The 26,771-nt window shown below is 42.3% G+C and overlaps 1 protein-coding gene across 3 annotated transcripts in view; it reads right to left on the bottom strand.

Moving 5' to 3' along the window:
- Positions 1 to 25,523, bottom strand: part of RPH3A (rabphilin 3A) — a 294,958-nt gene extending 269,435 nt beyond the window's left edge. For 2 of the 3 annotated variants that reach the window (XM_021072395.1, XM_021072394.1), the window contains exon 1: positions 24,891 to 25,523. In XM_021072395.1, coding sequence (XP_020928054.1) covers positions 24,891 to 25,109 — 219 coding nt within the window. In that variant the 5' untranslated portion in view covers positions 25,110 to 25,523. The remainder of the gene's footprint in view (positions 1 to 24,890) is intronic. The other variant, XM_021072396.1, reaches the window with a different exon arrangement.

Genomic DNA, 26,771 nt, shown 5'->3' on the forward strand with positions numbered 1-26,771 from the left:
TCATCACATTGTACACCTTAAAATCACATTGTACAACCTGAGTATATGCATAATTTTTACTTGTCAATTACACCTCGGGTAATTCTAGGGAAAGAATAAAATAAAATATTTTCTCAATTTTATGGTTTTCACTTCATATTTCAGAGGCTACTCTTCTTTTTAGGGTGCAAATATTCCCATGGGCTTTTGTAAGGCTCATAAGCTCCTAGCACTGACCTCACAGTACCTGATGGATAAACCAGATCTCATCTCAGCCACATGAATAGAAAGTCAACTTTTCTCTTGCTACACAGACACGATGATTCGCTTTTATATTCCTCTGTGTTGGTCCTTCTAATGTGTCTAAGCCAATATGTCGCACACAGCAGGCAACATGGAAAGTGCTGATAGCAGAACACCAAGAAGACAAATGATTAATGGCCACCCAGCCCCCCACCCCAGGAAGAGAAAAGTTAATTACTGGCATGTAAAATACCTGATAGGAAGATGTTACACACCCATATTACCAATTAACCTCACCCGCTAAGAAACTGCCATTGCTGCTAATAATAGAAAATGACTGTCATCCTAATTACCAGGTCTATACAAGAGGCCAGGGTTAAGCAAGGAGATTTCTTTCTTAACCTTTTCCTGGTTAGTTTTCTAATCTCTTTGGCATCCTTTCAATAGGTTACACTCCGGTTCCACTTGCTCCTTAAAGCTGTCCCCAGAAATAGTTGCTACTGCTGTTGTAAATCGTTTTTATTGAGCATATACTATATGCCAGGCACCACGCTAAGCACTTCCTGAGCATTCTCCTCCTCCTGCCCACTTCGCTTATTCATGGTCTCTGCTTGGTACAATTTTTCACTCTTTGGTTTCCAAACTGGATCTGGGTTTCTGTAAGTAAATCCAGTTTTGCCACGTACTCCCCCAAGAGGAGGAGTCTCAACTCACAGCAGCCAAACTTGGCAAAGCGTAATGTAGAAATCAGAGGGCCAACTTATTGATTGCTGCTGAGAACCAGACGTGCTCAGGGAACAAAAGCTCATCTTCACCAAGCACATTTTCTTCCTGTTACAAATCTACCTGCAGCCATAGGGCACACTGGTCACTCTCACCATCCCTTGCACACTGATGTGACAACTTCTGTTAACACCTGTGCTCCTTTGCGAGGGCTTTTTCTGGCCACTAAAGCATGCTAAGCCAGGGTGTGGAGCAGGTCAGAAGTGTCAATGAGACAATGCCCCCAGGAGTAGCCCTATAGTGACAACTGGTATGAGTGAAGGACACGTACATCTTCACCCACACAACTTGGCACCACAGGAGCAAGGCTGAAGCATGTGCTACCCAGTCCCACCAATGCCCTCAGCAAAACCCTACTGCTTACTGCCCTTCCCTGTCTCAGTTCCCTCCTCTACTAGTGCTTTGTGGAATCACCAGCCGCATAAATTCCTTGCATTGAAACCCTTGTCTCAGGGTCTGCCTTTGGGTGGGGGGAATCAGCCTAAGACAGACACCGTAGGTGGTCCTGCAGGAGTTCCCACTGTGGCTCAGCAGGTTAAGAACCCAATAGGTGGGTTCGATCCCTGGCCACGCTCAGTGGCTTAAGGATCCGGTGTTACCACAAACTGCATAGGTCACAGATGCGGCTCAGATGTGATGTTGCTATGTCTGTGGCATTGGCTGGCAGCTGCAGCTCCAATTCAACCCTTAGCCTGGGAACCTCCATATGCCACAGGTGCAGCTGTGGGGAAAAAAAAAAGAGCCAGTTGGCTATCATAACATTGAGTCCCTCCCTTCTAGGAGCTGGCCTGATGCACAAGCAATTTCCCTTGCTTATAGATCTGGAAACTCTCTTTTCTGGACAGTCCTGGACACATACATTGATCAACCTGACCCACTTCTATAGATCCTCAGTAAACACATTCCTTCTTCAGAGGACAACCCAACTGATCAGGCTTTTGTGTTTTTAATCACACTCCCCATCCAGGCACCCTCCTGACGCAGGGAGGAGGGGTCCCTTGCCTCTCCCAGCTCATCAATCACACACATACTCCCATCCAGGCTTCAGGATGGGTCATTTACATTTTTCCTGTAATAGATTTTTAAATACATTAAAGCATTCTACTAGTTATAGTAATTAAAACATGACAGATGAGGTAAGGCCCATCTTGAATACCACCTTTCCCCAGGAATCCTAGTCCCGCTTTCCTCTCCCCAGAAGTTACTATATTAATCAGTTCGGTGTGTACATTTCCAGGCTTTTTCCTATGAATTTACACAGATCTATTAAGTCACGGAAAAAGTTTGGGACGGAGGAGGTTAACATAAATGGCAGCTTCTGTACATATTGTCATTAGCAACAAACAATAGAAAAAGGAAATTTGAAAGGCATTGTTGTTTACCATAGAAGTAGAAGATGCTTTAAACCTGGGAACAAATCTGACAAAAGACAGCAAGACTTCAACACTGACATCTACAAACATGGCAGACCAAAGTTTAAGAATATTTACATAAATAGGAGTTCCTGCTCTGGTCAGGGGAAATGAACCCAACTACTATCCATGAGGATGCAAGTTCAATCCCTGCCCCACTCAGTGGGTTAAGGATCCGACCTTGCCATGAGCTGTGGTATAGGTTGCAGATGCAACTCAGATCTGGCCTTGTTGTGACTGTGTTGTAAGCTGGCAGCTGCCGCTCAGATTCAATCCCTAGCCTGGAATCAAAGGCATATGCCACAGGTGTGGCTGTTAAAAAAAAAAAAAAAAAAAAAAGTATGTAAATAAAGAAATGTCCCATGTCTGTGGACTGTTATGATTTTAATTCTCTACAAAATGATCTATGGCTTCACTGGACTCCCAATCAAAATTTACTGGCATTCCCTTGTAGCTCACATGGGTTAAGGACCTGGTGTTATCACTTCAGTGGCCCAGGTCACTGCTGTGGTGCAGTTTCCATCCCCGGCCAGAGGAACTTCTGCATGCCATAGGTATAGCCTTTCCCCCCAAAAAATCTACTAGATTCTAACATTTATATGCACATGCAAAGGACCTAACAAAATCAAGCAATATAGAAGAAAGAGGAGGAGAAAATTAGAAAACTTTAATGCCCCTAGATTTCAAACCTTACTTAAAGCTATAGTTATTAAGATATTGTGATAGTGGCACAAGGACAAATAGGCTGAGGGGACAAAGTAAAGTCCTGAAGCAGACCCCACACATAGGCATATGTGAAGATATTTCAAGCTCAGTTTCATACCACAGCAATAAAGTGATCATCACAATAAAGCAAGTCACGTGATTTTTTGTGGTTTCCCAGAAACCAAAGTTATAAAAGTTATATTTTAGGAGTTCCCATCGTGGTGCAGCGGAACCAGATCTGAATAGGAACCATGGGGTTGCAGCTTCGACCCCTGGCCTCACTCAGTGGGTTAAGGATCCGGCATTGCTGTGAGCTGTGGTGTAGGTCGCAGACACAGCTCCGATCCCGAGTTGCTGTGGCTGTGGTGTAGGCTGGCAGCTACAGTCAGATTGGACCCCTAGCCTGAGAACCTCCACATGCCATGGGTGCAGTCCTAAAAAGAAAAAAAAAAGTTATATTTTAATATACTCCAGTCTATTGGTGTGTGATAGCATTATGTCTTTTAAAAAAAGCAATGTATAGACCTTACTTTAAAAATATTTCGTTGCTAAAAAATCTAACCATCATCTGAGCTTTCAGCAAGTCGTAATAGTAGTATCAAAGATGACTGATCACAGATCTGTAACAAATATAGTAACAATGAAAAAGTTTGAAAAATTGTGAGAACTCCAAAAATGTGACACAAAGATATGAAGTGACCAAACGCCCTTGGAGAAATGGTCCCAAAGACTTGCTCAATGCAGGCCTGCCACAAACCTTCAATTTGTTTAAAAAAAAAAAAAGGGCACCATCTGCTAAGTGCAATAAGGTGAGGTCTGGCAGTATATAGTCACTAGAGTTACAACAAAAGTATTGCTGCATTTTGCAAGGGTCATTGGAATAAATGGTGCTGATTAAGTTGGCTGTCCATAAGGACAAGAAAGGAAACAAAACCTTGAATCCCTACCTCACACCATACAGAAAAATTAATTCTAAAGAGACCATAAACATACTTAACATATTTTTCATCTTGCTTTTCTCACTTAGTGATGTTTAGCGAATCTACCCTTGTGCATACATACCAACCTATATAATTTTCTTAATGGCTCCCCAGTGGCCTGTGCCAGGATGTATCATGGTTCATTGAGCTGTTCCCCAGGCCCACGTGAATATATTCTCTCCACTAGTGTCCGCAAAGTGGAATCACTGGGTCATCTTCTTCAAATCAATTAGCATCTCCATTATATTTGGTTTTTCCAAATTTCACTCCCAATGAGCATTTGTGTTTTATGGTTGACTATGAAGGGTAGAATCAATACATTAACCAAAATTGGTTTGGATATCAAATGGATGACACCAACATGCACCAGGAGTATATATAAAGACTTACTGTTAATGAAATGAGACTTTCTGGGGAAAACAGGGAAGACACCCAACTGGTCTGGAATGGCTTGACCAAAGAGAGGAATGATGGCTTTGAGTTTTAAAATGGTTAGGGAATGGGACTAGCTGAAATTTCCTACACACACAGTTGAACTTCCCCATCAGTGCCCAAAAAGGCAGCACTGAGGATTTCTTACTGGCTTGCTCAGATATGGGGTGAAGGCGGAAGGGGGAGGGAGGGGGCTTGAAAGCTGTTGGTTGTCAAACATCAAATACAGAGTCAGACTCTCTATTCTACTTGATTTGTGTCAGCTTGAGTAGGTAAATCACATACCCTTTAGATTAATAGGTAGTCACTAATTGGTTTATCTTAGATTCTGGCTTTAGCAGATCATATAAGGCTAGGCTCAGTTAGCCTCCTGATTTAGTTTCCCCATATGAAAAACTGTTGAAGAAAGCCCCCAAGTGAGAGATATACCTAAGCTGATCACTAGTCTTTTCACTGAGCACTTACTATATGTTAGGAAATATTCTGAGAACTTTCACATTAAGTGAACTCTTTGCTACATAACAATCTTCTGAACTAATGGTTTTTATTATCCTTATTCTATCCTTATTATCATATTCTATGTCAGAGAAAACTGACATACAGAGAGGTGAAATGATTTGATTTGCATAGATAGTCAGCGGCAGAAGTGGGACTCAAGGCCAGACTGTACAGACCTCGAGCCCAAGCTCTTCATCACCATGCTAGGCTGTGGACCCCTTCAGGACAGTGACAAATACATAGCCCCACTGTACTGTGCAACTCCAGGATCACATAGAATACACTGTAAGTGGTGCCCTCTGGAGTTGGGGAGTAAGCTGGATCTTGTGCACACCTAATGGTGCCTGGCATATAGTAAGTGTTCAATAAACATTGGTGAATTAATAACTTTATACATAATAATAAAAACAAGGCAGCATTATTTTATCCATGAGGATATAAAAACCAATACAATAAAATCAGCTAAAGAGCTCAGCTGACTACACTAAACATTATTACAACATCCCATGTCAGTAGCCACTAAGGAGAAATTTCCCTCTACTCACTGGACTGAGAGCACCAGGAGGGCAGGAACTGAATCTGTTTTGTTCCTGCTGGACCCCCAGAACCCCAGCACAGGGCCTGTCATAGATTAGTCACCCTAAAAATATTTGCTGAAGAACAGATGGATATTGAGAAGGTAACTGGATGAATAAATGCATGTGAATGGATGTTTGGATGGATTTTGGGTAGATGATGGGATATATGGATGGATGAATGGTTGTATGAGTGGATGGATGGATGACAACTGGATAAGCAGTGTGGCCTTAAAAAAAAAATCTGAAGACATCTGAAAAGATGGATAGGAAGCATTCTGGCAGAACCATGTACTAAATAGTTCTATGACCCTGAGCAAACTGCCTAATTTCCATGGACCTCATTTTCCTCATCTTTAAATGGGGAAAAGAAATGACACAATGGACAAAGAGAAATAAACATTCTCTTTGTCTTCCTAGGAAGGTGTCCTTCCAATCTAACATGCCATCTTTTGAGGAAAAAGAGTTGGGAGCCATATTTATTCCTTTGTCTATTCTATAATATTCATTGAGCCCTATCTGTCAAAAGCTTTTGTAGACATGGCTGGGTAGTCCCTCCTCATTGATTCTTTTTTTTTTTTTTTTGTCTTTTTGCCATTTCTTGGGCCGCTCCCACGGCATATGGAGATTCCCAGGCTAGGGGTCTAATCGGAGCCATAGCCACCAGCCTACACCAGAGCCACAGCAACGCGTGATCCGAGCCGCGTCTGCAACCCACACCACAGCTCACGGCAACGCTGGATCATCAACCCACTGAGCAAGGGCAGGGACCGAACCTGCAACCTCATGGTTCCTAGTCGGATTTGTTAACCACTGCGCCACGACGGGAACTCCCCTCCTCATTGATTCTAATGGAGAATGTATTAGTAGGCTTAGGTTAGGTTACGTGGCCGTAACAAATACATGAAAATCTCAGGGCCTTAATACAACAAACGTTGACTCTTCCCTGGCACTGTGTCCACTGTGGGTCCAGGTAACTTAGAAATCCATGTGAAAATGGTACTCTGATTTCCTCATTTTCGACATGAGGCCTTCACAATTCACACAGCAGAGGGGGGAAAAAAAGCACAACTCAAAAAAAGAGAACTCATTCCCGCTTCCCCATACTTAAGCCTGGAGGTGACACACACTCTGCTCATAAACCATTGGCCAGATCTAGCCGCATGGCTCACTTAAGTGTAAGGGGACTGAGACGATGGTGACACCCTTGGACTCTTTGATGAGCATCACTATCCAGCCGTGGTGGAAACACACACCAGTAAGGACATAATTACAACTCCAATATGTGCCAGGGAGGGTCTAACTGTGAATGGCTTGGCCACGCTCCTGAATTAAGACTTCAGAAGGCCACAGACCTAACACATACAAAACCACAGAGAAAAAGAAATAAGCGATTGTCCAGCTTCGCAGCATCTGAGCAGTGATTTCATTTCTGAGCACAAATGACTAAAAACAGTGCAGAGCCCAGACATTCAGCCACAGAATTCCCACAACACCTGTAAAAACAGCCTGACATGGCACAATGCCCAGGATTTATTTACTAGGTCCTGTTCCGAGAGGAAAAAGCTCAGCATGTCACAGGCCATGCTGAAGGTTCTGCTCAAGTGCAGTAAAACTCACCAGAGGTCTCAAACTCAAACAAGAGAGGTGGTCTCGTAGGTCTGGGACAAAGAAGACACTGCCAATGAAAAGGCAGTTGCTCCTCAATACCACCTACTAGCCTGGCTACTAGATGGCTACTTGGGATTATTTTTAAATTTCTAAGAGACACTGGAAATCTTGATGCTTAGATGAGATCTCTTAGATTTTTTTAAAGTGAGAATTAAAATTATTTTTAAAAACTCTTTTGGTTGAAAAAAACCTATCTGCTGTCCAGATTCATCCAGTGGTGCTGCTGTGAAGCAGCACCCCAATTCTCTCTCTCCAAGCTCTAAAACCATGCAACCAGAAGCCTTAAGCAAATCTGAGTCATTCTAACTCAGCATCCAGGAAAAAGCTGGCATCAGCCAACATGCCACCAGTTAGGGAGTGGTTACGTAAATTCAGCTGCTTGGTGAAATATTATATGCCCATTAAAAATGTTGCTCAGGAAGAGAGGAAGGACACAGACATGCTTAGGGGAAAATGCTGAGGGAGTTCCCGTTGTGGCTCAGTGGTAACAAACCTGACTAGCATCCATGAGGATGTAGGTTTAATTCCTGGCCCCACTCGGTAGGTTAAGTATCTGGCATTGCCATGAGTCATGGTGTATGTCGCAGAAGCAGCTCAGATCTGGCACTGCTGCTGTGGCTGTGGGGCAGGCTGGCAGCTATGGCTCTGATTTGATCCCTAGCCTGGGAACCTCTATATGCCATGGGTGCAGCCCTAAAAAGACACACACACACACACACACGCAAATGCTAACTGAAAAGAAAAGCATACGAAAGTCTTATTATCTACAATAGAAACAAATACAAACAATTAAAAATTAAATATTTGTTGGTGTGTGTGTGTCAGAATTTTAGATTTGGGAAAAATGTTAGTGGTCATCTTGTCCAAAACTCCTCATTCAACAGAAGAGGTAAGTGAAACCCAGAGAGGTTGAATAACTTTCCCAAGGTCACACAGCTGGTGAGTAGCAAAGCCAGGATTGAACCAAGGTTTCTTGAATGTCACTGCAGGTTCAAGTACAGCAGGCTACTGACCCACATATAACACAGAGGGGAGGAAAAGTAAAGAAAAAGGAAAGGGAAGGAAGAAATAAAAGAAGGAAGGAAGGGGGGAGGGAGAAAGGAAGGAAAATCTTAAAACTCTTCCCAAGTTACCTATTTTTTTTTTTCTAAACACTTTGAATTATCTCTGGACCTGCTCATTTCCATAAAGGCTGATAATCTTAATTTTGTCAAGACTCTGCAAAACATTTCATCTCCTTAATATTCCCCAAGGGAAGAAAACTTGCAGGAAGTAACCAAAGGACAATTGTTGCCTTCTAATTTAATTACTGTTATTCTTGTCTGTTAGAGCCTCACCAAGAACCTGGATTTAAATGCTCTCCCTCAAAGCCAGCGTGTAATGCAGTGGCCACAGAATTAAGAAAAGTTAATTTTGAATGTCAGTGTAATTCCTATGGGAGAACATGCTTCTCTAATTTACCTTCCCAATCCATTAGTGCTTTGATGGTGCAGGAATTTAATATTTTAGTCACATCTCACATCTTGCAAACCAATCTGCACAAATTTGCTAATAAAAAGGCTATCTTGACTAAAGTAGATCAAAATGCAAGCCAGCTAACTCTCCCCCACCCCCGCCTACATATACAAAATACAAAAATGATGTTAGCTAAGCCCTTGATTAAAAATGGCCTCATTTAGAGAGGAATATTTTCATAAAGTCATAGAATGCTAAATAAGAGCTAATGGGAAAGGTACTGTGGCAAGGGACGGGGGAGGCCGGGAAGAGAGAAAGAGACAGGGAGATAAAAGAGAAAGAGACTTTGGAGCTCCCTTGTGGTGCAGCAGATTAAGGATCTGGTATAGTCACTGCAGAGGCTTGGGTCACTGCTGTGGCACAGGTTGGATTCCTGGCCCAGGAATTTCCACATGCCATAGGCATGGCCAGAAAAGAGAGAGAACTTAATGTGAGGTCCAGAGGGAAATGAGAGATAAGCAGAGAGACAGAGACAAAAGATTGCTACATAGAGAAGTATAGCGGCAAAGAGAGAGAAATGGAGATTGATAGTCAGAGGCAGGGACAGACAGGAAGGCAAAGAAACTGACAGACAGACACAGAGAAAGAGGGGAAGAGAAAGGTGGCTGCTGGTCTCCCTTCAACTTTAAAGCCCACATCACGCCCTCGTCATCTTCATAGGAACAAACCATAAACACCCTGTCTCCTGGATTCAGGGTGTCCACCAAGGTTGGGGGCAAGGTCAAAATAAAGTGGATTGTTAGGGTCCAAGAAGAGAATGACCAACACAGCTTCCTGGCAGAAGGTTAGGCTCCCAAGATTCTGAGCCTTGGAGGTAGAGGTAGTCTTCTGGTGCTTTCTAGGCAAGCTGGTCCTCAAAACATCCACTTTCTGCCTCCTGCCCAGAGAGTAATGTTTCACACAGCTCTGAAGGGCTTCACAGTATAAGGGCTAAAGGCTGCAGGCCAGAGAAATGCCAGGCTTGGGGTGACTTTCAAAACCCATGTGTTCTCTCTTCACTGTGATCCAAAGACATCAGATATGGTCATTAGCTCAAACCAAAGCTTTTCTGGCCTCCTCGTCTACACTGGCCTTCACAACCTCAGGGTTTGGCCTAGAGTCGCTCTATCAGCTGATAGTTATACAGGGACAGGAAAAAATGATAGCGATAATATTAGCAAGCATTTTTTTCCACCATGCCCGTGGCATGTGGAAGTTCTCAGGCCAGGGATCGAACCCGTGCCATGGCAGTGACCCAAGCCACTGCGGTGACAACACCAGATCCTTAAGCTGCTGCACCACAAGGGAACTGCTCCACAAACATTTTTTAACCACTGAATGCGGGGCAGGCACGGAACAAAATTTTATTTTATTTTTTTTTTTTTTTTTTTTTTTTTTTTGTCTTTTGTCTTTTTTTGTTGTTGTTGTTGTTGCTATTTGTTGGGCCGCTCCCGCGGCATATGGAGGTTCCCAAGCTAGGGGATGAATCGGAGCTGTAGCCACCGGCCTACACCAGAGCCACAGCAACGCGGGATCCGAGCCGAGTCTGCAACCTACACCACAGCTCACGGCAACGCCGGATCGTTAACCCACTGAGCAAGGGCAGGGACCGAACCCGCAACCTCATGGTTCCTAGTCGGATTCGTTAATCACTGCGCCACGACGGGAACTCCAAAATTTTATAAGAATTATGTCATTTTGGAGTTCCCGTTGTGGCGCAGTGGTTAACGAATCCGACTAGGAACCATGAGGTTGCGGGTTCGGTCCCTGCCCTTGCTCAGTGGGTTAACGATCCGGCGTTGCTGTGAGCTGTGGTGTAGGTTGCAGATGCGGCTCGGATCCCATGTTGCTGTGGCTCTGGCATAGGCCAGTGGCTACAGCTCCAATTCGACTTACCCTAGCCTGGGAACCTCCATATGCCATAGGAGCGGCCCAAAGAAATAGCAAAAAGACAAAAAAAAAAAAAAAAAGAATTATGTCATTTCATAAGAAAAGGTAGGTACAGCAGAAATTGACCCAATATTGTAAATCAACTATTCTTAAATTTAAAAATTAAAAGAAAAAGAAAACTGAGGCTCAGAGAAGTTGGGTTTTACATAAGAGCACCCTGCTAATGGGTCGGGAAGAAAACATTTGAACCCATGACCCAGGACTTCATCACAATGCCTCTCTTCCAAGTCACTGCTGTGAAGGTTCATTTAATTAAAGAACGTAGTTTCAAGTTGCCAGGGAAATGGTTTCTGAAATCCACCGTGCTCCCTTCCTCAATAAGGCTTTGTATATGCTGTTCCCTCTACCCAAATGCTTTTCCTTTCCTCCGTCCCCTCTTCCCCACAGGCTCACCTTTGAGATCTCAGTTTAAGCATCTTTTTTTCTAGGAGGCCTTCTCTGACTTCCTTGGCCAGGTCAAAGTTCCCTATCAGGCTCTCTCAAAGTATGATGTACCTTGCCTGGGTTCACTAACTACAGCTGCACTTTTACATATTTTTGTGTGATTCTTTGATTAATCACAAAACCTCTGCTAGTGAAAAATTCCTTAAAGGAAGGATTGCATTTGTTTTTGCTCATCCCTCTATCCACAACACCCAGCAGAGTCTCTGGCCCATAACAGGTGGGGCCTACTTAATAAATTACTTTTTTTTTTGGACCATGGCATGCAGCAGCTTGATGTGGGATCTCAGTGCCCAGACCAGAATTCTATCTGGGCCACAGTGATAAAAGCACTGAGTCCTAAACATTAGACCACCAGGGAACTCCCAATAAATTAATTATTGAGTGACAGCAAATGAAACAAATAGAAATAGTTCAAATCAAGATTAGAAGTATAAAGATGGTGAAGTGCCATAAGAAATAGCTAAGGGAGCTGAAAGTAGTTGCTTGTAAGGGACGGACTAGGAAAGAAGTAGGAAATCAATATTTTGTTATAAATATGTTATAATCTGACTTTTAAATGACATGCATGCATCGTGTCAACACAATTAAATCACAAAAATTAAGTCATGGAGTTTCCATTGTGGCTCAATGTCTGTGAGGATTTGGGTTCAATCCCTGGCCTCACTCAGTGGGTTAAGGATCTGGTATTGCTGCAAGCCAAGGTTTGGGTTGCAGATGGAGCTCAGATCTGGCGTTGCCATGGTTGTGGTGTAGACCAGCAGCAGCAGCTCAGATTCAGCCCCTGGCCTGGGAACTTCCACATGCCACAGGTGCAGCAGTAAAAAGAAAAGAAAAAATTAGACTTTACTAGAATTTTTTAAAATATAAGAAGAGGGGTTTCTGCAGTGGCTCAGAGGAAACGAATCCAACTAGGAACCATGAGTTGCGGGTTCGATTCCTGGCCTCGCTCAGCGGGTTAAGGATCCGGCATTGCCATGAGCTGTGGTGTAGGTTGCAGACTCGGCTCGGATCTGATGTTGCTGTGGCTGTGGCGTCGGCCAGTAGCTATACCTCTGATTGGACCTCTAGCCTGAGAACCTCTATTTTTTTTATAGTGGGTGTGGCCATTAAAAAAAAAAAGAAAAAAATTAAAATATAAGAAGAAAAGGAAGGAAAGTTTTCCAAATGGAAAGAGAATTGGGGGCCGGGGGCGGGGGGCAGGGCGTCAGTGAGGAGGCATTCCACACAACAATCCATGCAGTTCAAACCATCTGGGTCCTCGTGAACTAATTCTGAGAATTAGGAGTCAGTGCTGACTTTGAGTTTCACAGTGGACTGGATGGAGGCGCTCTATGAAACTGTCTACAAAATAAAGTATGCGTGGAGACCCCACTGCATAGCACAGGGAACCATATCTAGCCATCTGTGATGGAACATGATGAAGGATGTGAGAAAAAGAAGGTATATATATATGACTGGGTCACTTTGCTGTACAGCAAAAATTGACATAACACTGTAAATCAACTATACTTTTTTTTAAATTTAAATAAAAATAAAGTATGCATGACTCTCCCAGGCTCTATGGCTTTCGTCAGATTATCAAAAGAAGCTGTGACGAAAGGTTAGGAACTAGTAAATAAACAGGGTAAATTTTTTATCTTTTTAAAAATGGAAAGATTTCATGTAAAATATCTAGATTGCCAATTTCTGTCTCCCCCCTCCCAAAGACAATAACATTTAGCCTGTAATTTCTCGTGGTAATAAATGCCCAGAGCTGAGCTGCAGCTGCTCCCAAGGAATAGGGAAGAACAAAGTTGACTTCAGGTTGGATCTGTCACTTTTTCTTTAACCTCTGTATTCTGGTGCTTTTGTTACAAGTCAAAAATATTGCCTACAGCCTGAAATATGCAGGATAGCCCATTGTCTGAGGCTCTGACCTTTCAAGGTTTAACACTCTCCCATCATACAGAGATAAAAAGTTGCAGACCAGAGAATAGCATCTGTCTCTTAGAGGTTTACAGGAACATTCCTGACCTAGGTGGACAACTGTAAGAACCAAGGATTCTGACACCAAGAAGTTTGCAAGAACCACCCACACTCCCTTCCCTTTTAGCATTAAAGAAGCCTGAATTCTAACTCTGGTAAAACTGTTCTTTCTTTCTTTCTTTTTTCTTTAGGAAGGATTTTATTGTCAAGTAATCCTCAGAAGGAACAAAATCTTCTGAGAAGTCCAAAGCACACCCTTCCCTTTCCTTCTGTGATTTGAGATGGTTCTCCAACAATTCACCATCTTCTTGGTCTACTGGCTTTCTGAATAAAGTTGCTAGTCCTTGGCCCAACAATTCATCCCTCAATTTACTGGCCTGGCATGTGGTAAGCAGTGTGAACTTGGGCTCTGTAACACCTATAGATGAGGCATGTGTTCTGCAAATCACTTCATCCTACCACTCTTGTACTTTCCTTGCCCGGCCTCCTGCACTTGACAGTTCATGCCTAGACCCTGAAAGCAATTGAGTTTGCAACTCCTAGCTGTCAGAAAGTGGCTAGTTCAGACTAAAATGTGAGTGGCTGATATTTTTGCATGGTTTTGTGGGGTTCTTTTTAATAGGAGCTTACTGAATCCATCAAAATCCCTAATGATGGAATTCATAGGAGACACATTTCTGAGTTCCTCTCACACCGCATTTATACTCTTTACACTCTCTCCCATTCAGGTTGGACCAACAGAACAGAAATCCAAGCATTCCACCTCAAAAAAAAGTTTTGCAGAGCTTCCCAGATTTCTCCACGTTCTATTTTTATTGTTACTTTGCTCTGGATTAGTTGGGGTTTGTTTTTTTCATTTTGGAGCTTTTCATTTTATTTTCAGATTGGGAGGAGTTTGTTTTCTATAGGTTTGTTTGTCTGTTTCTTTTTCCACTTTGGTTTTGCTTTTTTAAGACAAATTATTAGCTGCTGGCAATCACCATTTTGCCTGTCAAAAGAATCTTGGCCTCTAAGAAAATGGGGAATCAGTAGCTCTCTTTGATTGACATACTTTTGAAAGCTTCACTTCTCCTCCCTAGCTCTGAAGTAGCAATCACAGACAGTCACTATTGCTGGGGTCATGCTGAGAAAAACCCTGCTACCTTTGCATAATAAAATGCTGCGCAGTTTGAAATTGTCTCGTGCTAGGCCTATTTTCCTAGCTGCTTGGCACCTGCAAAGGGACAAAATGACTTGGAATTGAGGGGTGGCAGTGCGAAAAACAAAGGCAACCAACGTCAGAGTCTGTGATGTTCTTTATCCTACAAGCTTGAGAACAGTGACTTCCACTGTGACTCAAAGGGAGAGAGAAATTCCTTGCCTGAGGCTGGTGTCTAAGAGACTGAACCTCTACTTTACTTGAGTTAATTACATTTGATTCACTACTTCCTGAGCATCATTATGTGATATGCAGTATGTCTGACTTGTGGGGATGCAAAGGTGAGGAAGACAGAGCCACCATTCTCAAGGAACTTGAAGTCTACTAAGAGAGATCAGACAAAAACTCAAAAAATGATAACAAATATAGTTTCCAACTACATATTTTTTCTGAACTTCCCTGACAAAGGTTTATTCACACTTTTTTTAGGTAAACACCACATCATGTTCCCAATCTCATGCTATTTGGTCCAGGTGAGCCACATATCCCCCACTCCCCTACTGTCTCCTAAAAGGGATCAAGTTCATTGCTTGAGCCCCTGGATCCAGCCATGCCTGAAATCTTCCCCTTTAATCTTTTCTGAGCCTTCAAGCTGTAAAGTATCTTTTTGTTTGTTTCTTTGTTTTGCCTAAGCAAGTTTCAGTTATTTTTTTTTTTTACTGAAAATGTCCTTGCTTTTAAAAATATATGCAAATACTCTTACTTATATTACCTCATTTCATCTTCAAAAGAGTTCTGTTAAGATTTACAAGAAGGGGAGTTCCCGTCGTGGCGCAGTGGTTAACGAATCCGACTAGGAACCATGAGGTTGCGGGTTCGGTCCCTGCCCCTGCTCAGTGGGTTAACGATCCGGCATTGCCATGAGCTGTGGTGTAGGTCGCAGATGCGGCTCGGATCCCGCGTTGCTGTGGCTCTGGCGTAGGCCAGTGGCTACAGCTCCGATTTGACCCCTAGCCTGGGAACCTCCATATGCCGCGGGAGTGGCCCAAAGAAATAGCAAAAAGACAAAAAAAAAAAAAAAAAAAAAAAAAAAAAAAAAAAAAAAAAGATTTACAAGAAGGAACAGCTCAGGGCCCTCAAGAGGGTAAGACTGAAGCAAACACTGCCAGTTCTATTGTGTAATGTAATGAAACCTTCCTAAAGAAAATGCTTCCTCCACTAAATTATCCAGGTCCAGAGCTGAACTTTAGGGTATTAAGGCAAGAAATTCAACTATAACATCAGGAGAAGATTATGAACCTGGAGGCAGAAAGACCTATAGGGAGGAAGGCTGATATAACTTGTCCAGACAAAAAGGTCTAGAGCAGTGCTTCTCAAACTTTAATATGTATATGGATGAGCTCATGGTCTCATCAAAATACAGAGTCTAACTCAGTATGTCTGTGGTGGGGCATAATATTCAGCATTTATAACCAGCTCCCAAGAGATGCTGATGCTGACCCTGCTATGCCAGGACCACACTTTGAAAAGCCAGGGCACAGATGAGGACAATGAACAGCCAGAGGTGTTTAGTGCAGAGATGGCCACTGAACGTGTCTTATTTGGCTCATACAATATTATTAAATATTGAGATGGGATTAAGATGGCAGAGTAGAAGGACTGGAGCTTACCTTCTCTCATAAAAGCAAGAAAATTACAACCCTGCTGAAGAATCTTCAAACAAATAGATTGCAAACTATCAAAAAAGATATCCTACTCCAGAAGACAAAGTGGGTAGGAGGGGCAATTACACAATATAAGCAACCCCATACCCACTGGGTGGGAAGCCCACAGACTGGAAAGTAACTGTATCACAAAGACTCACCTATAGTTCTGAGCCTCACATCAGGTCCCCACACCTGGGGATCTGGCACTGGGAAAAGGAGCCCCCAGAGCATTTGGCATTGAAAGGCCAGTGCGCAGGAGCTCCACAGGACCGGGGGAAATGGAGACTCCATTCTTGAAAGGCGCACATAGGATTTCATGTGCACTGGGTCCCAGGGCAAAGCAGAAACTCGATAGGAATCTGGGTCAGACCTGACTGCAGTTCTTGGAGGATCTTCTGGGAAAACAGGGGGTGACTATGGCTTGTTGTGGAGGAAGGACACTGGAGGCAAAGGTGTCTGGAATAATCATCAGTGTGTGTTCCTCTAGAGGTGGCCATTTTGGAAAAACTTGGCCCCACCCATCAGTGCTGAGAACCCCCAAGCCAATCAAAAATCCAGGTGGGATCGCAGCCCCACCCATCACCAAACAGGCTGCCTAGAGACCCCTGAGGCACACAGCAGCCTCTGATCTCATCCAGAGACAGAGCCCCACCCAGCAAAGAGATAAGAATAAGCTCTACCTACCAGTGGGCAGGCACCATCCCTCCCATCAGGAAGCCTATAGCAAGCCCCAGTACCGACTTCAGCCACAAGGGGGACGGATATCAGAAGCAAGAGAGGCTAAAACACTATTGTTTGCAAAAAGACCATACCAAAAATCTATACAAAATACAAAGGCAGAGAATTATGACTCAGATAAGGGAGCAAGAAAAAATCCCAGAAAAACAGCTAAGTGATCTGGAGATTATCAACCTCCATGAAAAAGACTTTAGACTGATGATAGTGAAGATGATTCAAGACACTGGAAATAAACTGGAGGCAAAGACTGAGAAACTGCAAGAAACACTGAGCAAAGAAATATAAGATTTAAGGATTAAATAAACAGAGATGCAAAATACAATAACTGAAATAAAAAATTCATTAGAAGCAACCAACAGCAAAATACAGGAGGCAGAAGAACAAGTAAGTGAGGTGGAGGACAGACTAGTAGAAATCACTGATGTGGAACAGAAAAGAGAAAAAAAGATTGAAAAGAAGTGAAGACAGTCTACAAGAACTCTGGGACAACATTAAACACACCAACATCCTTATTATAGGAGATCTAAGAGAAAAAAGAGAGAAAGAGCCAGAAAAAAAATTTGAAGAGATAATAACCAAAAACTTCCCCAACATGAGAAAGGAATCACTCACTCAAATCCAGGAAGCACAATGAGTAACATATAAAATAAACCCAAGGAGGAATACCCCAAGGTACATATTAATCAAACTGACCAAAATTAAAGAGAAAATATTAAAAGCAGATAAGGAAAAGAAATGAATAACATATAAGGGAACCCCAATAAGGCTATCAGCAGATTTTTCAGCAGAAATTCTGCAGGCCAGAAGGGAATGGCATGAAATACTTAAAGTGATGAAAGGAAAAAACCTCCAACCAAGATTACTCTACCCATCAAGGCTCTCATTCAGATTTGAAGGAGAAATCAAAAGCTTTACAGACAAGCAAAAGTTAAGAGAATTCAGCACCACTAAACCAGCTTACAACAAACACTAAAGGAACTTCTCTGGGTAGAAAAGAAAAGGCCACAAATAGAAACAAAAATATTACAAATGACAAGGCTCACCAGTATAGGCATACATATAGTAAAGGTAGGAAATCATCCATACACAAATATGCTACCAAAATCAGAAATCATGAGAAGAGGAGGGTACAAATGCAGGACACTGGAGATGCACTTACAATTAAGAGAGCAACAACTTAAAACAATCTTGTGTGTGTGTGTGTGTGTGTGTGTGTGTGTGTGTGTGTGTGTGTTTGTGTGTATTCCTATATCAAAACTTCAGGGTAACTGCAAACCAAAAATCTACAATAGATACACACACAAATAAGAAAAAGCAACTCAAACACAACACTAAAGACAGTCATCAAACCGGATGAGAAGAGAACAAGACAAGGGAAGAAAAAAGACCAACAAAAACAAACCCAAAACAGTTAATAAAATGGCAATAAGAACATACATATCAGGAGTTCCCGTCGTGGCGCAGTGGTTAACGAATCCGACTAGGAACCATGAGGTTGCGGGTTCGATCCCTGCCCTTGCTCAGTGGGTTAACGATCCAGCGTTGCCGTGAGCTGTGGTGTAGGTTGCAGACGCGGCTTGGATCCCACGTTGCTGTGGCTCTGGTGTAGGCCGGTGGCTGCAGCTCCGATTGGACCCCTAGCCTGGGAACCTCCATATGCTGCAGGAGCGGCCCAAGAAATAGCAAAAAGACAAAAAACAAAAAACAAACAAAAAAAAAGAACATACATATCAATAATTACCTTAAATGTAAATGGACTCAATGCTCCAACCAAAAGACACAGACTGGCTGAACTGATACAAAACAAGACCCATAAATATGCTGTCTTCAAGAGGCCCATTTCAGTTCTAGGGATACACGCAAATTGAAAGTGAGAAGATGGAAGAAAATATTCCATGCAAACGGAAACCAAAAGAAAGCTGGAGCAGCAATACTTATATCAGAAAAAAAAGACCTTAAAATAAAGAATATTATAAGCAACAAAGAAGGACACTGCATAATGATCAAAGGCTCAATCCAAGAAGGATATAACAATTATAAATACATATGCACTCAACATAGGATCACTTCAATATATAAGGCGACTGCTACCAGTTCTCCTTAAAAGGAGAAACTGACAATAACACAATAATAGCGGGGGACTTTAACACTCCTCTTACAGTAATGGACTGATCATCCAGACAGAAAATCAACAAGGAAACACAGGCCCTAAATGATGCATTAGACCAAATGGATTTAATAGATATTTATAGAACATTCCATCCAAAAGCAGCAGAATACACATTCTTCTCAAAGCACACAAAACAAGACCCATAAATATGCTGTATCTAGGATTGATCATATTCTGGGCCACAAATCAAGCCTCAGTAACTTTAATAAAATTGAAATCAGGAGTTCCCATCGTGGTTCAGTGGAAACAAATCTGACTAGTATCCATGAGGAAGCAGATTCAATCCCTGGCCTCACTCAGTGGGTTAAGGATCTGGCATTGCTGTGAGCTGTGTGTGTAGCTTGCAGATCTGGCTTGGATCACGTGTTGCTGTAGCTGTGGCATAGGCTAGTGGCTACAGCTCCAGTTTGACCCCTAGCTGGGAACCTCCATATGACAGAGGTGTGGCCCCAAAAAAGAAAACTGAAATCATATCAAGCATCTTTTCTGACCACAGTGCTATACGACTGGAAATCAATCACAAGGAAAAAACTGCAAAAAACACAAACACATGGAGACTAAACAACATGCTACTAAACAACCAATGGATCACTGAAGAAATCAAAAAGGAAATTAAAAAATACCTAGAAGAAAATAACAACAAAGATACAACACTCCAAAACCTATGGGATGCAGCAAAAGCAGTTCTAAAAGGGATGTTTATAGCAATACAAGCCTACTTCAGGAAACAAGATAAAAGCTCAAATAAACAACCTACCTTTACATCCAAAGCAACTAGAGAGAGAACAAACAAGACCTAAAGTTGACAGAAGGAAAGAAATCATAAAGATGAGAGCAGAAATAAATGAAATAAAAATGAAAAAAAAAACATAGAAAAGATCAATAAAACTAAAAGCTGGCTCTTTGAAAAGATCAATAAAACTGATAAATCCTTATGCAGACTCATCAAGAAAAAAAGAGAGAGGACTCAAATCAATAAAATTAGAAATGAAAAAGGAGAAGTATCAATGGACATCACAGAAATACAAAAGATCATAAGAGACTACTACAAGCAACTATATGCCAATAAAATAGACAACCCAGAAGAAACGGAAAAATTCTTAGAAAAGTACAATCTTCCAAGACTAAACCGAGATGAAATAGAAAAGATGAATGGACCAATCACAAGTACTGAAATTGAAACTGTGATTTAAAAACTTCCAACAAACAAAAGTCCAGGACCAGATGACTTCACAGGTGAATTCTATCAAACATTTAAAGAAGAGCTAACACCTATCCCTCTGAAGTTATTCCAAAAAATTGCAGAGGAAGGAACACTCCCAAACTCATTCTATGAGGCCACCATTACCCTGACACCAAAACCAGACAAAGATACCACAAAAAAAGAAAATACAGGCCAATTTCACTGATGAACACAGATGCAAAAATCCTCAACAAAATATTAGCAAACTGAATCCAACAATACAGTAAAAGGATTATACATCATGATCAAGTGGGATTTATCCCAGGGATGCAAGGATTCTTCAATATCCACAAATCAATCAGTGTGATACACCGCATTAACAAACTAAAAGATAAAAACCATATGATCCTCTCAATAGATGCAGGAAAAACCTTTGACAAAATCCAATACCCATTTCTGATTAAAAAAAAAAAACCCTCCAGAAAGTGGGCATAGAGGGAACCTACCTCAACATAATCAAAGCCATATATGACAAATCCACAGCTAACATCATTCTCAATGGTAGAAAGCTGAAAGAATTCCTGCTGAGATCGGAACAAGACACGAAGGCCCCCTCTCGCCACTACTATTTAACACAGTTTTGGAAGTCCTAGCCATGGCAATCAGAGAAATAAAAGGAATCCAAATTGGAAAGGAAGAAGTAAAACTATCATGGATTTGCAGATGACATGATGCTATACCTAGAAAATCCTAAAGACTCTACCAGAAAACTGTTAGAGCTCATCCATGAATTTGGCAAAGTTGCAGGATACAAAAATAATACACAGAAATCGACTGCATTTCTATATACTAACAACAAAAAATCAGAAAGAGAAATTAGGGAAACAATCCCATTTACCATTGCATCCAAAAGAATAAAATACCTAGGAATAAACCTCCCTAAAGAGACAAAAGACCTGTACTCTGAAAACTATAAGACACTGATGAAAGAAATCAAAGATGACACAAACAAATGGAAAGACATACCATGCTCTTGGATTGGAAGAGTCAATATTATCAAAATGACTATACTACAGAGTCAGTGCAATCCATATAAAATTACCAAGGATATTTTTCATAGAACTAGAACAAAATATTTTAAAGTTTATTTGGAAGCACAAAAGACCCAAAATAGCCAAAGACATCCTGAAAAAGAAAAATGGAGCTGGAGGAATCAGGTTCCCTGACTTCAGACTATCCTACAAAGCTACAGTCATCAACACCAAGTGGTACTGGCACAAAGACAGATATATAGATCAGTAGAACAGGATAGAAAGCCCAGAATTAAACCCAAGCACCTACAGTCAACTAATCTATGACAAAGGAGGTGAGAATATACAATGGAGAAAACTGCCCCTTCAATAAATGGTGCTAGGAAAACTAGACAGCTACATGTAAAAGAATGAAATTAGAACACTTCCTAACAGCATACACAAAAATAAACTCAAAATGGATTAAAGACCTAAATATAAGACCAGATACTATAAAACTCTTAAAGGAAAACATAGGCCAAACACTATCTGTCATAAACCACAGCAATGTCTTCTCAGATCCACCTCCTAGAGTAATGACAATAAAAACAAAAATTAACAAATGGGACCTAATCAAACTTAAAAGTTTCTGCACAGCAAAGGAAACCCTAAACAAAACAAAAAGACAACCCACAGAATGGGAGAAAATCTTTGCAAATGAATCAACTGACAAGGGATTAATCTCCAAAACACCTTCTGCAGCTCAATACCAAAAAACCAAACAACCTCATCAAAAAAATGGGCAGAAGATCTAATCAGACAATTCTCCAAAGAAGACATACAGATGGCCAAAAAACATCACTCATTGTTAGAGAAATGCAAATCAAAACTACTATGAGATACCACCTTACACCAGCCAGAATGGCCATCATCAAAAAGTCTATAAACAGCAAATGCTAGAGAGGGTGTGGAGGAAAGGGAACCCTATTACACTGCTGGTGGGAATGTAAATTGGTGCAACCACTGTGGAAAACAGTATGTAGATTCCTCAGAAGACAAAAAATAGAATTACCATTTGATCCAGCAATCTCACTCCTGGGCATCTATACAGAGAAAAGCATGACTTGAAAAGATACATGTACTCCAATGTTCATTGTAACACTATATACAATAGCCAAGACATGGAAACAACCTAAATGTCCATTGACAGAGGAGTGTATAAAGATGTGGTACAGGAGTTCCCATCGTGGTGCAGTGGTTAATGAATTCGACTAGGAACCATGAGGTTGTAGGTTCTATCCCTGGCCTTGATCAGCAGGTTAAGTATCCAGCGTTGCCGTGAGCTGTGGTGTAGGTCGAAGACGCAGCTCAGATCCCGAGTTGCTGTGGCTGTGGCTGTGGCTGTGGCATAGGCCAGCGGCTACAGCTCCAATTAGACCCCTAGCCTGGGAACCTCTATATGCAGCAGGTGTAGCCCTGGAAAAGACAAAAAGACAAAAAAAAAAAAAAAGAAGAAGATGTGGTACATATTCACAATGGACTATTACTCAGCCATAAAAAGAAAAGAAAAAATTCCATTTGAAACAACATAGATGGACCTATGTTATGCTAATTAGAAATTATCAGGCTAAGTGAAATCAGATAGTGAAACACCGTCATATGCTTTCACTTACACGTGGAATCTAAAAAAAGGACACAATGAACTTCATTGCAGAACAGATACTGACTCACAGACTTTCCAAAGGAGACAGGTTGGGGGGTTGGGGGATGGGCTGGGAGTTTGGGATGGAAATGTTATAAAATTGGGTTGTGATGATCGTGGTAAAATCATGAATAAAATAAATGAATAAAATGCATTAAGTTAAAAAATAAAATAAATTTAAAAATTATTATACCAGTTGCTCTATTTTCTTTATGTTTGAAACTTTTCATTATAAAAAGCATTGGTTAAGTTTAAAATAATTGTCAGAATAAGTGCCCCAATTTCTAGCTTCTCAAGAAATCAGATGATCTGTCCACACTGGGCCCACAATCCCACCCGGCAACATGAGTTTCCTGTTGGGGCTCCACTTGGCCCCACAGTCCCTAGGGTCCCACAGTGCAATAGTTAAGAGCCTGGAGTCTGTACCCATCCTGCCCATCCAGTCCTGACTTGCTATTTCCTACCTATGTGATTGTGGGCAAGAGGCTTTCTTTCATCAGTTTTCCTGTCTACGAACTAGGAGTGTTAACATGTAGAAACTTCGAGGTACTGTGAGGATTAAGTAAACGAATACATGTAAAGCCCTCTAGACAGGCCAGGTACCTAGTTGGGACCAGGTAAATGCTGGGATCATTATTTATCTGCTGGTCCTTGTATGCACCTGAGTTTATAATCCCCAGTTTAGACGGTGAAATTAAAAGGATGTTGTCCAGCCAAGACATGGAAGCAACCTAAATGTTCATCAGTGGATGAATGAATTAAGAAGATGTGGTATATATTCACAACTATTCATCCATAAAAAGAATGAAATAATGCCATTTGCATCAATGTGAATAAAACTAGAGTTTCTCATATTAAATGAAAGAAAGAGAAAGACAAATACCAAAGATATCACTTATATGTGGAATTTAAAATACGGCACAAAATGGGAGTTCTTGTCATGGCTCAGTGAAAAAGAATCTGACTAGGATCCATGAAGACACAGGTTCAATCCCTGGCCTTACTCAGTGGGTTAAGGATCCGGTGTTGCCATGAGCTGTGGTGTACATCACAGACATGGCTTGGATCCACATTTCTGTGGCTGTGGCATAGGCTGGCAGCTGTAGCTCTGATTCAATCCCTATCCCGGGAACCTCCATATCCCATGGGCGTGGCCCTAAAAGACAAAATAAAATAATAAAATAAAATAAACTATGGCACAAATAAACCTTCCTACCAAACAGAAACAGACTCACAGACAATGTGAAGAGACTTGGGGCTGCCAAGGGGGAGTTTGGGGTTAGTAGATGCAAACTATTACATTTAGAATGGACAAGCAATGAGGTCCTACTTTACAGCACAGGGAATTGTGTCCAGTCTCTTGGACTAGAACATGATAGGGGATGATAGGAGAAAAAGAATGTGTATAAAGGTATGACTGTGTCACTTTGCTGTACAGCAGAATTGGCACAACACTGAAAAGCAACTGTATTTTAATTTTTTTTAAATACAAAAAATAAAAATACATTGTCAGTGGATGAGGCCAGGAAGACCCCTCTGGCTAGGAAAACCACCATCCCTGAGGTGAGGAGTGAAGATGGGGGTAAAAATCTGACACACACTGGCAGATGCCAACTGTCTCTTAAGCATCCAGATAACAGCACTTTGTGCATCTCCTTTCTTCCTATCCCTTAGAAAGACCCTTGACCAAGGCGTAAGGAGGGAGAGGCAATCCCTGGGGCCGCTGGAAAAGGCTCACATCCAACCCGCATGGCCACCCAGGCCAGGTGTTAACCCCCTGCCCGCCTAGGGAAGAGGGAACACTGCCAGAGGCACCAGGCGCTGCGCCCCAGAGACCGCTGGAGCGCTCGGCGACCACCTGTTTTCCGCGCGCAGACGCTGCCACTAGAGCACCCTTTCAGGGACCCGCCCCCCAAATTCCGGTCGGATCCCGCCTTCCAGTGCCTTCTCCGCACCTTCCAATTCTGTCCTCGCCCCACCCTCAGTTCTACCGCATCCTCCAGCTCCAGCAGCCCCACTCCGGGAGACATCAACCTATGTCCTCCTCCCCGCCCCCGACAACCCCCAAAGCCCCCGCCCCGTTCCCCGCAGCCCCCGCCCTCCCCACCTTACCTGCCCGCAGCGACGGCGGGCTGACGCCTCTCGTCCTCCTCCTTCGGCTTTTGCCTCTGCGACCGCCGCCACCACCACGGCAGAGCCACCTGCGCGTGACCCTCGATCACCAACTCCCTCCCCCCACCAACCCGCCCCCAAACATACACGTACACACACGCGCGCGCGCGCGCGCGCTCTGACCTTAAATGTGGGAGCACTGGACGAGGGGAAGCTCATAAAGGGTTAATAAGACGAGCTCAAAGGTCAGAAAGACCACCTCCCTCCCCTCCTCCACCACCACCGTCGCTGTAAAAGTTGTCTATGCAGTTGGGTTTCCCCATGAAGAGAACCCATTCAGCCAGTCCTCACTCCATCCAACCTGAATGATTGTTCACTCATTTTTCTGACCCCCAAAGACGCAGTTGTCTTCCCCACCTGGCTGGGTGGGGGTGGGAGTGTCACTTGCTATCCCTCTACTAGGAGCACTTTTCCCCTCTCCTAAGGGTCCTTAAAGGAAAAATCAGGAAAGGTGGAGTTGGGCCAGGGGGTGGGGTGATCAACCTTCATTTCTAGTCTCTAAGGGAACTGCTGGCTGAAATGAGCAGGATTTTTAAGCAATGACTTAAACGGTGCCAAAAGTGGACTCTCGGCCAGTTTATGTAATCGCTTTGTGACCAAATAGAGTTGATACTGGAAATATTAAATGCATTGTTTTATGTAACAGGCTTAGAATAATGTCTGGCACAGAGTAGGCATTCAATCAGGGTAGCTATCCTATTACTGCCTCTTGCCTTCAGCAAGACACCTATCCCCAAAGCCAGAATGGAAAAGAACAACTTTCCGGTGTGCAAATCATCTCTTTCTCTTCCTCTTTAAGGCGAGTGATGCAAACCAAAGGATTGTGGCCAAGCATAGCCTGCAGAATATGTTCTGTTTGATTTACCCGTGTTTTAGGGGGAAAAAAAAAAGTGAATTATTTGCCAACACTTAAAAACTGAGAGAACACATAAGTATGGGGATTTTCAGTACTTCTTTGATAAATAGAACATTTGGGCCACACTGAGCCCACCTTCCTGGAGGGGGGAAGCTTGGAAACAGTGTTCCTTATAAACAGATGTTCCTTATTATTGTTCAGGGTTCACTGGGCCCACTCTGCTAATTTACAAAGTCTTCTTGGCCCCTGAGGACCTTGTGAGTTCTGCCTAAGGCCTGAGTTTTCTCCAGTTCACACAAGAAAGTATTGTCACTATCCCCATTTTACAGGTAAGGGAACTGAGGATCAGAAAGGTTTGGTGAATTGTCCGAGGTCACACGGCTAGTGAATGGCAAAAGTGAAATTCAAACCCAGTCTTTATATCCCAAATGCCTGAGGGGGAAGGGAGAGCATAAAGGAAGAAAAGTGGTTTATACCAAACCATCTTTTTGAAAGTAGCATTTTTATTAATAGCATGCTTTGAATGCCAATTTGTTGGGATTGTTTGACAAGGATTTAAATTTTTAACTTCATCTGAATTGGCAGTGCCCTCTCCCCAGCTCACTCCACCTCCTTTTTCTTTTTATCTCATTTAAGCACTTTGGAAAAATTCTAAAATTTTAACTAAAACCGAAAATATTTCTTATTTCATCCGTCCCTAGTTACCGGCAACCGTGGGCGTCCTTTCCGTTTCATTTTTTTTTGGGGGGGTGTTCTTTATTTTTTACTCTTTGTAGTTTGTAATTTGCAAAATCAAAATGTCTTTCTTGTTTTCAATTAGGGCTGTGCAGTCTTTTGGGCCAATAAACACACATATAAGAAGAAATGTGTGCTTGTGTACAAACACACACATCTGTATACACTCCCACTCCTAATAAGCTCTTGATGTCTCTCCAGGTATCACTGCCGAATGCTGTATTTAAAGA

The sequence above is a fragment of the Sus scrofa genome, chromosome 14, assembly GCF_000003025.6.
Source record: "Sus scrofa isolate TJ Tabasco breed Duroc chromosome 14, Sscrofa11.1, whole genome shotgun sequence".
Taxonomy (NCBI): domain Eukaryota; kingdom Metazoa; phylum Chordata; class Mammalia; order Artiodactyla; family Suidae; genus Sus; species Sus scrofa.